We start from the raw sequence: 12,875 nt of genomic DNA, 5'->3' as shown, positions 1-12,875 counted from the left end.
TTTTTTTTTTTTTTGTCTCAAATACTTGTACCAGAATCAGCTTCAGAAATTAAGTATCACATTTTAGTTTGTAGTTGGCAATACTTTAAAAATCTGGAAGCAGTGAGGATCATTCCTTTATATTTGGTCTATTGTACCTGTTTAAGAAAAACTCTGTTGGACACAGCAGGACTGAAGCAGGCATGAGTGTGTGAACTGAATGTAAAACTAGATGATGATGTCTGGGTGAGTGTTTAAAAGAGTATACACCACTGCTCAGTCAATGTCAGGTCATCTCATACAATTTAAATCTAGAATTAGTAATGTAACACACTCTCTCTGGTCATGCAGTAAAATTAACACCAATTGGAAAAGCTTTTTCGGGGCTTTCGGGGAGCTGAGAGCGATTCTAGGAGCAAACTTACTCTTTATCTTCTGCCGATAAATATGAAAAAATGGCTTGTTTGGAGTGGTAACTGCAGAGAAGTTAATGATATGATGACATATGATTTGCGGTTGGGAGAAATGGCAAAACACTCTGCACTTGGAGAGACTGAGATTTTACAATGAAGATAGAGGAAGTGTGTTTGAGAAGATCTGTTTGTCGCAAAAAATACTGTAATATATAAGTTTGTTCTTTTTAGAGAAGCACTAACTTTCACTTAATTATCTGTGACTGTTGCTACTGTTGTTTTGTATGATGTGCTGTTGTTTTTTTTTATTCTCCCTTTCTGCATTCTGATTATACAGCAAATAATAAACATATGCATATAAGTATAAATTTAGTATCAGACACGCTCTACTGTTCAACACTAACACATCCTCCTCATTGGTCTGCTTGGGATGTAACGCTGATCACAAATCAAGATCACCAACGGCTGTCATTTTGGGAAATCTCATTTGTCATCATCTCTCCTTCCAGGACCGATAGCCTAGAGGTCTGGGAGGTGTTTAGCTTAGCTTAGCTAACAGGCTGGAGGCAGAGGCTAGCTTCTGCCAGAAGTATAACAATATGCCTTCCAACAATTCTGAAGCGGTTCTGCACTGTGCATACGCTTATGATCATTTGATCTGCTTCACATCAAAGTCGAGGCCTCAGGCAAGACATTTGAAGAATTCTGACAAAACTGCGAAAACTAAGCCCCCCCCATTTCCATTTCACACCAACACACACACACACACACACACTCACATCCTTGTCTCACTATATCTGTGAGGACCTGTAATTGACAGAATGCATTCCCCGGCACCTCACCCCCTCACATTAACCATCACAACTGAATGTCTAACTTCAACCCTCACCCTAACCTAACAGTCATTTCAGCACAAAGCTGAGACAGGCTCTTTCATTATCCACTCACTACTTTCCAAAACACAGTGGTTGAATCAAAGCATCTTCCTTTAAACGCACAGTGTGTAACTCCTGCTTCAAGGGGCCTCTCCATCAATCAAAACAATAAGAAAAGACGGCGGGGAGTAGAATGGGATCATGGGAGTTGTTGTCTTCACCATCATTACTGTCAGTCAGTATTTGAAAACCACCAAGGTGTAAAAAATGTATGTGGCTTAAAACTAGATAAAAGTCACTGTTGAGCTTCTGTCAGACAAACACACTAACACATGATCAAAGAGGATGTGATGTCACCGACAGGCGACCAATGAAACGTCACCATGATTAAAATCACAGATTTCTCTGGTTTGAGAATTGATGGAAACATTTGTGATAATGTAAGAACTCAACTCAACAACATATAGAACATAAGTCTAGTTGTTTTTAGACATTTTAATGAGGAAAATTTCCAGATTAAAACCTTAAAGCTCTGAGGAATGTAATAATGCACATTTAGAAGAACCTTTATCTGTTCTAACTCTCTGTTTATGTCTCTGGGCTTCATGGACTTAATCCTGGAGGATTAGGTGATTTTTGCCTTTAAAGTTAAAATCCTTAAGTGTGTTACCGGGGATACTCCGGTGAGTTCACACTTCCACGAAGAAGAGAGAGAGAGAGAGCGGCTGATAATGCGTCTCGATGGTGTCTGTTTGTTAGACTCCCGGTAAATTCCCCAGACTTTCAAATGTCACACCTCCAGTTTGCGACACAGGAGAAAAGCTGAAGAAGACACGATGCATCTGCTTTCAAAGGCTCTGTGGGACTAATCATGATGAGTAAATATTTGTAAAAAAAAAAAAATCAGTGGAGTGCACCTTTCCAGCTGCTCCCTGGTGTCTACAACGTCACAAAGGGTGTATTTCCACATTTGAAGTCCTCGCTCTTACTCTTTGACAGGAACCAAACTGTTTCCTCACGTATAACCGGAGGACTCCGACACAGAAAGGTACCGCTCCTGATCTCTGGCTGCTTTTTCCTGCCTCATAACTTTGTATTTTTCGCTTGCTGCTGACCTCCTTCATGGTCAGGTTTCCTGCTGCAGAGGCAAACTGCTGAGACTCACACTCTTTAATGTGACAAAAAAAACCCCCAAAAAAACCCCTGATAGTAAGAAACTGATGGATCACGTTTTGTTTTGTTTGTGTGGGGGAGAGAAATTGATGGTATAAAAGGGTGGAAGGTGGAAGTTTCTACCTTATCAGCTTAACAGGATGAAACCAGCAACCATACAAAGCTTTTAAATAGCAGTGAATCAGTGCTTCTCAATGAGATAAATCCCTGTCATCTTCATGCAGGCCTGCTCAGTGCATAATCTACCGACTGTAGCAGCCACATCAGTGTGATGAGATTGAGTGGGAGTGACTGCCTCGTGAAAAATTAGCCTCAGCCACAACCTTTAGCTACTACCTTGGATTATACACTGTCACTCATTGACAGCTTTTCCCCGGCTCACAATTTATAGTTTCTTTTGAAGTAACAAAACCCCTAAGCTGCGGTATGAGAAAACCTCCTTCCATCCTGTCCTCTCTGAAAGCCAGCGTCAGAAATGTGTGCACCCTCGCTGCTATCTGCATCTGTGACAGAGAATGAGGGTGGGAGAAGGGATATTGTGTACTCTGTGCTGTTGCTTTGATGTTCAGCAGTAATAGAAAAAGGGGGTTTTTGGTTCCCACCCGCGCGGTTGTGCCACCGCGAGTCGCTGCGGCTTTTTTTGACTGACAGAAACAAATGAGTATCATGTTCATCTCTGAGTCTTTGAAGCAGTGTCAGTGTCGCCCCACTGTTTCCTCAAATCTATGTAATGGGAGTGGGAGAAATTGTCAGGCCTGCCCAAGCTCAATTTAACTTCATGAAAGTGAAGACTGGGTTGTCATTCTTACTTAATCCGTACAAGCCCCGAGGCAGTGAGGGTGGATTTAGTCCAGGATATCTCTGAAGTTGAACAGCAAACTATTAAACTCTGCCTGCTGACCAAACAGCCTGAAAAAGGCTGAGATGAAGTGGGGTTACTCGTCTGTAAAAAGCAGTACTTGGGTCTTCCACTTCCAGGGGGCCGCGCAGAGAGACGCGGTAGACCGGCTGAAAGAGTTAGGCGAGTCCGTCTTTTATTTTTAACACTCATCTAATCTGCCAGATGGTGAAAAGGTGTAAATGACTATGTCTCTGCAAGACGCTCCGAATGAAACTACATGTCTGTGCGGAAACTGATAAGGGACTCTGAAATAAAACTGCCGTTCTCTCCGTCTCATTGAAACATCAGGACAAAGCGTTTCAACACATATGTGCCCAGTTTCACAAAGATACTTGACGCTGGTCTGTAGTGTTGGACCACTCTTCATTTTGCTCACAGATTAGTCTAATGCAAGTAAAACCACAAAAATAAAAACTGACTCATTTTTTAAGCCAAACACATTAGACATTAGACACATTAAATTAAGACTTTTTAAAAAATGTTTTATATACAGTACGTATATAAAAAAAAAACTGCTCAGTTCTGCTTACACCCAGCAGAAAATGTTTGTCTTTTGGAAGAATTCAACAGTTACAAGGACATTTTACCTGAAGAGTGAAACAATAAACAGAAAAATGGGATTTGAAAAACAAATCTGTGCGGTCTCTTTCCCTTCTCATCACTCTCTCCATAACAATGTCAGCAAACCACAAATTATGAGCCATGTTTTCCTGTTATTTGATGTTGGGTTTGCTACTGGTCAGCGCAGGTGTCACTGATTGTTACCATGGTAACGTTGGTCTTAGGCCTGAGTTAGCCTGGGGGTAAGTTGTCAAGTGTTTTTAGCTTAAAATGAGTCTCAGTCTTTATTTGGTGAAACAATCTGACTAACATCAAAACACCAACACTACAGACCAGTCTGAAATATCTTTGTGAAACCAGCCCCAAGTCTATGACCAATGTCACCATGGTAACAAATTAATTTTTTCTTTTACTCTCTTTGCTGAATTTCCAAGTAAAATGTAATTGGTAACTGTTAAATTCTTCCTATAGACAAACATTTTCTGCTGGGGGTAAGTAGAGTATTTGGATGTGGTTCCTTGGTCGGCCATTTTTTAAATATAACAATAAAAGTCTTAATTTACCCACAATTCATTGTATGGCAGTCTGGCTTAAGTCAAGACCTAACCGCTTTAAACTGTGTAGTTATTACAGTGACACATTCTGTTCGTATCAAGGATGATTATCCCTTGTGTTGTTGGGTTACCTTGGTTACACTAAAATGACTTGGTCAAAGAAATTGACTTTGAACATTTCAGAAGTCAAATTCAGCTGCTTTATACTTAGGTGATTGCACAGCACTGACAAATCATTCATTTACTACATAATTGTGTCCTCTGTGCCCAGTAGATAGAGATTTCAGAATCAATTAGCATCATCACTGGGAGGGCTAGCGAGCACTCATTTACACTAATCTAAAATGTGATGTATTGCACTGCGGGACTGTTAGCAGAAAGTAGTGTACAAGTTATGTACAGCATCTGCAGTCAGACCGTGGACTCATTAGAAGCCGACTGTCCCATGAGACCCCCCCCACCCCCCCACCACCAGTTCAAGGCCTTACATATAATTTGTTATTAGTGGGCTGGTCAGAGCTGCTGCTCATGGTTTGGTGGTCAGAGCTGTTTTCTGTTTTTTTAGTTTTCATACCCACTGTGACAAAACCTCAGTTAGAGGAGTGGAGTTACCTCCCGCTGAGATGGTGTGTGGACGGGCCCGGTAATAAGGACATTAAACATCTCCGACTAGCCATAAATAAGAGCTGTGTGTTTTTCTCAGCTCACCAAGACGGAAGAAAACACATCCTTCCTATTGCACATGAGCCAACACCAAAGTGGAAAGTGACAGTAACTGAGCCAAACATTTTCAGAGCTTTTGCATACACAGCACGAGCTCTCTTATTAAGCCCCATAAATGTGATGTCATTTGTCCTAATAAGCCTATCCATAGTAGAAAGTGTAGCGTCAATGATCTCCCGGTGGGACACGTGCGTTTGTCTAGAACTGAATGCACTAAATGTAATGCCAAACAGACAGATTCAATTCACTGATTTATCAATTTAATCTAGAAAAAAAAAACAGATACAGCTGCTTGTTATGGTTTGCCCTGAGGGACACTTTATGTCTGGACACTTTTTTACTCTTTGTTAGGACATTTGTTTCATTTCCCTTTTTTATTTTTGAGTTGACTTGTGTATCTCAAAGTCACTTTACTTCCTGTCTTTGTCCTGTTTCCCTCCTTGTTGACTGTCCGCCCTGCTCTACACCTGTGTTCAATTACCCTTGCCTCCTTTGTGTATTTAACTCTCTTTCTTCCCCTTTGTCTTTGTCAGTTCATCGCTTTCTGTTTTGCCATGTTTACCCGGTGTGTCCTTGAGCTGCCGTTTTGTGTTCCTGGTTTCCGGATTATTACTTAGTTCTATTTTGCGAGTTTTGTAAGTTGGTTTTCTTTATTCAAACACTTTTTTTCTCGTCTACACCCTTTTTGTCTGTCTGCGTTTTGGGTCCTTAGTTTCTGATACCTGACATTGCTTATTCATGCAATTAGCCAGTCAGCCAAGCTTTAACTGATAGAGACAGGAAACAAAGTGTGACCATGGGTCGGTTAGCAGGTTATTACGACCTGTAGTTACGTTTTGTTGCTAGGCGACATCTAGTGGTCGTAGTTATGATGACAGCAGCAAAGGGAAAAGTGCGGTGATGTAGTATAAAGAGAGACAAAGTCCACGTCAGGAGGAAGTTGTGGTGGATGGATGAACATGACACAGGAGAGCGGTGTTCACTTCCAATGTAAAAGTAGCAGTTTATGTTGTTTCTATTATCAAAGTTAACCACGTCATTATTATCGTAACCATGACAGCAAAGTTCATCTAATGTAGAGGAAGTATTTATTTTAACCCACACCTCGATCTTTTCCTAAACCTAACCAAGCCATGACCATTATTATAGTAACCATGGCGATAGGTGCATCATATACAAAAATCCATGCAGCAAAATGTCCTTTTTGTCCTGCATGTGTCTCATTGTCTTTCAGAATTATCACACTCAGCTCCAGAATACCACGTTTTATTCATCACATGTTCAGCTCCCACTTGAGGACTCCCCCTGGGCGCCGTCGTCACACGGGGTGATGGGGGTTGGGTGGGGCTGGGTTCTTCCTGAAGTCCACTATCATCTCCTCTGTCTTGGCGCTGATGGTCCGGGAATCAACCAGCATCACGTGCTGCCTCCTGTCAGGCAGGAAGTCAGTGGAGTCACACAGCTTGGAAAGCTTGTCCTGCAGCAGAGCCGGTGATGATGGTGTTGAAGGCAGAACTGAAGTCCACAAAAAAAGGTCTTGGCATAGGTCCCTGAGGAGTCCAGGTGCTGGAGGAGGAAGTGAAAATCCATGTTGACAGCACTGTCTACGGACCTATTAGATCTGTAGGTGAACTGCAGGGGGTCCAGGAGTGGCTCGGTGATGGCTTTGAGGTGGGACAGCTCAAGCTCAAATGACTTCATAACCACAGAGGTCCGTCCGACAGTTATTAAGTCCTGTGGTCCTTGGTGTTTTGGCACAGGGATGATGGTGGAGGATTTGTAGCAGGGTGGCACATGTGAGGTGTTAAAGATGTACATGAACACTGCAGCTTGAGCTCCTGTTTAGTTACATACATGTGTGCTCTGTTGTCATTTTGATGCACTTGCATTGGCGCTCTACTTTTTGTACATGTGTAACATGATTTTGGCATAGGCCTTCATCCATTATGTTCTGTAACAGTAGTTATTCTCGCTATTTCATTAAATGGCAGAAATAAACTGATAACATTTTGGGGAGAAACGTCCAACTAGAAGTAGTAATACATACAGCACATGGTATATCATCGGCCCTGGATATGCTACAGAATAGCCTTAAATTAGGAACTTTTCCCTCTTCTCCTTTGTAGGACAGACTGCGCAGTGGGAAGAAGACAGAAGAAAGGAGACAGCGGAGCAGTCCTCTGCGGTTTAGAGCTGAGAGGAGCTTTTCCCAAGCCTGTCACCTGACAGCCGAGGCCTGCTCAGACTGAGACAGTGACAGTTTGAGGTCAGAGTGTGTTTCCACTTGGCTCAGTGGCCAAGCGACTGGAGAGTTTCAACATGCCCAGAGGAACGGCTCATGAATGGCAGGTATCCTAAAAGTAGATAGACTCCCCCCAGATTCCTCTGACAGCACTCGTAGCCGTGCTGATATTATCTAACAGGCAAACCGTACTGTGGAGAGGAAGCTCTCCAGCTCCGGTCCAGGACTTTAAACTCAAACACAGTCAGTGAGTCAGTGAAAATAACTGAAATCATTGTTTTTGCCCCCTAAGAAGAAAGACTAAAAGTCAGTGTTTACCTTGAAGCACTAACACTAAAACCTACAAATCAAGCCAGAAATCTTGGTGTAGTTATAGACTCTGATCTAAACTTCAACAGCCACATAAAGACGATTACAAAATGGGCCTATTACCATCTCAAAACAGCAAGAATTCTGTCTAACAGGAAATAGAAAACGTTATTCATGCATTTATTTTCAGCAGGCTTCAACCATACAGCTGCACCAACACAGTGCAGTACATCACACTGCTCCTGAAATCACTGCACTGGCTTCCTGTGTGTCAGAGGACAGATTTTTATAATCCTTCGACTGGTCTTTAAATCTTTGAATTGCCTTGGGTCCAAACACATCTCTGATCTACTTGTACGATATAAAGCACCCAGACCCCTCAGGTGATCTGGAACAGGTTTACTCAAGTGTTCCCAGGATCAGAACCAATCAAGGTGAAGCAGCTTTAAGTTCCTTTGCTGCTTACCTGTGGAACGAGCTTCCTGAACACCTGAGATCTGCTGAAACGGTCAGCTCATTTAAATCATGGCTTTAAAACATCAGTTTACTGCAGCTTATCAATAAATCGCATACGTAACATCTTTTTAATCTTGTGAATTTGCTTGTTGTTAATGTCTTTTAAATGGTGTCCTAAGCTTCCTTCTTGATCTTATGTATTAAAATATTTTTATTTATTCAAATTAGTTTTTATTGTTTTTTTTAATACAGTTTTAATGTCATCTTAATGTTCTATTCTTAATGTATTTCCATGCCTCTATAAAGCACTTTGAATGGTGTTTGAATGGTGTTGTATAAATAAACTTGTCTTGCCTTTAATCAGTGTTGGATGGAACCAACTACATACTGATGATTTATTCTTGTTGTGACCTAAAACAGAAGGTTTACTCTGACGGGGGATTATGGATCCATCTTTTTTTTTTTTTTTTTTACTTGGTATACCTGTTCAATTTTGACATTTGTCATGTACAGTACAACCTAACAGATAGCATTCATCTTCTGGGGACTATGAATATACACTAGATTGTATGTACATTGTATGTTTGTATGTAACGTACATTATGACCTGATGAGATTCAGTCTTTTAGATGGATGGACAGACTGACCAACTGACCACAAACTGCCACAATTCCATTTAAGACACCATTAAAAATAAGAAGTGGCCTAGTGGTTGAAGTGATTGCACAGTCCTGGAAATGCTGTTGGTATGAGACCTGCAAAAAACCACATGCATTAAGACCTAAGTAAGTTTCACCCAAGAAAAGCCAAGTCATTAAAATCAAAACGGTTCATCCCTCGGAAACCATGAATGGGCAATGACAATCTTCTTACTTATAGATATGTTGTGTACAAATCTGAAATGTGACGTGTGAAGCAGCACAGAGGAGAACCTGGGTTTATGGAATCAAGGCAGTTAGCATTGATTCTCTCAGGTCCATGAACATCCATCGTGAATTTCATGGCAATTCAGTTTCCATATTACTTATTCAGTTAGTTCAGTCAAATTGCACAAAGGTAAATTGTGGACCGATTAAGGCACCATAACGCAGGTCAGGGGGATCATAAAAAGCATTGGCGATTATCCTCTGAGAACCATGACACAATACATTTCACGGCTGTCTGCTCAGAAGTGGCCTAAATATCTTTGCTTTTAAAAAAATAAACAAATACTGATTAGTGATCACTGGATCAGAACGACCCAATGCTTCAAATAATTCCTGCAAAAACCACATTCCACACTGAAGCTGCTCAGAACACCGCTACAGCCCCAGTGGAGTAAAAATTACACAGTATACTAGTCTACCTGTGAAGAATAAACATTAGCCTGCGGGTTTAATCACAGTGAAATTTTCTTTTGCTACATTAATAGCTCAAGGAAGGAAAGTCAATTGAATACAAAGACAGAGCAGAACAGTGAATAACTCTGTGGCTAATGTGGTGTATTTCTATTTATCTTACTTTGTCCTTTAAAAAAAAATGTCTATTACAATATAAATACTCCTCGTAAGTGAAATAAAATTTACTCAGCCTAAAGCACTTACGTTTAAAAATGAAATGGGAAGTTTTCACAGAAGAAAAGAAAAGAGAGCGTAGCAGACTTACGGAGGGAGTGCCACTCGTCCTGCCTTATCGTCTTGGTGATGTTGTATGAGAGATTTTTGGGTATCGTAGCTGAGGAGTAGTGATATTTGATGTAGGAGCATCTTGCAATGGAACCTGCAGAGAAATAAAATACATTTTTAATACAGAAACAGCACTGAGTCATAGGTCATTACATAAGATCCACACTGATGACACAGAACATAAAGATAACACTGTTCCACGGAAGATGATTCAGATGGAGATTCTGTGTCTGTGCAGTCATTAATAAATACCCAGAGACCGGCAAATCACTCACCCACCCTGAAACAATGGCAATCTGCTGTCGTATTAGACCCCATTGTGTCGACGCTGAAGGAACACTTTCAACATACATTTCCATTGTCTGCAACTCTGACACAATGGCTGTCAGAGAAAGGGTGCATTCTTCAAAAGCTATTAACTAATCAGTCAAGGGAGACATTCATGGTGTAATTATGAACTTTTCTGCGAGTCCCCTGGCCTGATGATGTCTTTCAGATTTCTGGATCAAATATATTTCACTGACAATGTAGACCTGAGTCAGACTGACAGTCTGACATATGTCTGAATTAATTAATACTGAGAAATACTAAACCACAATGGCGGGAAGATTTTTTTCTAAAGACCACAAAATGTTGTTAACAATGTCAGCATTTGTTGTTTGGTCAAACACGTAGAACAGCCTCTCGTGGTCATGTGACTAATCCTGAAGTAAAGACGAAAAACTCAGGGATAAGGTCTTCTGTGTCTGACTTTGACACTGGAGACTGTTACTCAGATCTTGTCTTCTACCAACAATAACTAGAATCAGCAACACGTGGTTGTTTCCTCCACCAACCAAAGTTGCAGGAAATATAGTCACAATCTCTCTTTCCTGAGTTACAGTGTTGAAGAATGGGCAGAAGTGTTTTTGCAGAACATTATGATGTCACAGTGAAGTTGACCTTTGCCCTTTTGGATATGAAATGTCATCACTTCATTTTATCCTTATAGACATTTGAGTTAAATTGTGTCATAATTACTGAATGAATTTGTAAGTTATGGACAAAAGCATGCTTTGTGAGGTCACAGTGTGACAGAGGTGATGAAATGCCTGACTGCCTGACATGGCGGTGCTTTCAGCTAAATGCTAAAGTCAGCATGCTGACAGGTTCACAATAACAATGCAAAACATGCTAATGTTTAGTAGGTATAATGTTTACCATGTTCACCATGTTAGTTTATTGTATCACTTGTCATGAATTTGTCATAAATCAGTTGTTGGACAAATTAAAATGTTGACCTGATGGAAACATCTATCAATTACCACGGCAACCAATCCTATATCAAGATATCACCCTCAAAACCACACATGTCGACCTCATGGTGGTACTAAATGACATTTGACTGACATTGCCATAGAGCCACACTGCCAGTGTGGCTATAATAAGGTCATAGGAGTTGTTTGGGAAGATAATGACAAAGAACCTGTTTTGTCGTTTGATTTGGAGGAAACGTCAAAGTCACCTATTTCTAATGTAAACTAAACAGTGACAAATCACAGACTGCTGCTTCGGTTTGACATTTGCTCAGTCCTGAAAATGTGCTGCCAGAAAAAAAGACCTATGTTTACTGGTTTACTACCGTTCAAGTCCCAGCATTCAACATTCAATAGTCAACAGTCTCATAATAACCCAGCAGAAACATAGACATTGTTAGAAAGTCTGACTGTAACTAAATGGTCAAGGGACAGACTAAACTAATAGCTGCTGCAGTGACTGTAAGCTTGTTGCCCTAGTGTCTTATTATAATTACACATTGTTAGCAGTGTGGCAAGTATTGTTTTCACTGTGTGCATGTGTGTGTGTGTGTATGTGTATCATCATGTCTCACACACAGTGATACTGTCACAAAACTTAACAGGTGTGTAGTTGAGATAAAAGTGAAGGCAGAGATCAAATATGAGTGTTGTCTGACTCTAAGTACTGAGTATGAGTAATAATAATAATGGTAATAATGTAGCAATGATTACTGAGTATTCATGGGTCGGAACGTCAACGTGGCGGAGATTATTAGAAAAGCAGGTTGTCTGTTTGACTGTGAGCGTGTTGGTCTTTTTGTGGAGACTGTTATATGTGCTGGCAGGTCATTTTATATCAGTACAGGTGTATTTGCTCACCTGAAGGTTTTTGCTTTTATCCACACAGAAACATTTCCATCTCGGGCCAAGTATAAAAACTTTTTTTGGATATTTCTACTTTTTTGGCTGGTCCGAAACAGAGGGATACAGAGGGCTTAGGGCTTACACCTCTTGTTACAGACAGTCCACTGAGCTGCGTTGGTTTCCTTGCTACTCAGGAACTGCAGGGAAGAGGAGGTGTGCTTCCAATACACTGAGCCTCGCCTCCATTACGGCAAATAAACTACTTTCATTACATGAATCATTATTACTAAAAGAGGCAGAGAAAGAGAGGGAGCAGCAAGAGAGAGGGAGGGAGAGAGGGAAGTCATCGGTAATGAGGCTTCGTACTAGTCTTTGTCTTTCATTTATGTGTTTGGGGATTTTGTCAGACGAAGTCACAGTTATAGAATCAGTATTTGACCGTAGGCAGTCCAGGCATGTACTAGGTTTAGACCTTTAAATTTGTTGCATTCTCTACTTTATCACAATCCCATGATGAAGTCGAAAATGTCTAAAAATACAGTTATTGTGTATATAACCTGTATGTTTTGTAGTTGACCTTTACCTTCTATAACCTGCCCCTTGTATTAACACAATGTGAGAATGGTAATAGTAGTAAAAACTATATTTTCATACCATGACTGTAATTTCCTGGCTGGTGGAGAAAGAGCACCACTTCCTTTCCACATCATTACATTACACCACATATCTGCACTAATTATTTCTGGCAAGGCTTTGTGGCCCATTGAAAACTGCATTAGAATTATTGGAGTCCTGGAAGAGTTGAAGTGCATGAAGAGAGACAACCAGGACAACACTCCACTGCCTCTCCTCTGTCCTACAGACATGCACTCACTTACACAACA

At 40.8% G+C, this 12,875-nt stretch overlaps 1 protein-coding gene across 2 annotated transcripts in view; it reads right to left on the bottom strand.

Annotated features, from left to right (window-relative positions):
* tmem178bb (transmembrane protein 178Bb) overlaps positions 1-12,875 on the bottom strand; it is a 121,503-nt gene that overhangs the window by 47,352 nt on the left and 61,276 nt on the right. For both annotated transcript variants that reach the window (XM_056367863.1, XM_056367862.1), the window contains exon 3: positions 9,831-9,944. In XM_056367863.1, the coding sequence (XP_056223838.1) occupies positions 9,831-9,944 (114 nt within the window). The remainder of the gene's footprint in view (positions 1-9,830; positions 9,945-12,875) is intronic.

The sequence above is a fragment of the Seriola aureovittata genome, chromosome 22 (genome assembly GCF_021018895.1).
Source record: "Seriola aureovittata isolate HTS-2021-v1 ecotype China chromosome 22, ASM2101889v1, whole genome shotgun sequence".
Classification (NCBI taxonomy): domain Eukaryota; kingdom Metazoa; phylum Chordata; class Actinopteri; order Carangiformes; family Carangidae; genus Seriola; species Seriola aureovittata.
This window is presented reverse-complemented; position numbering and strand designations above follow the sequence as displayed.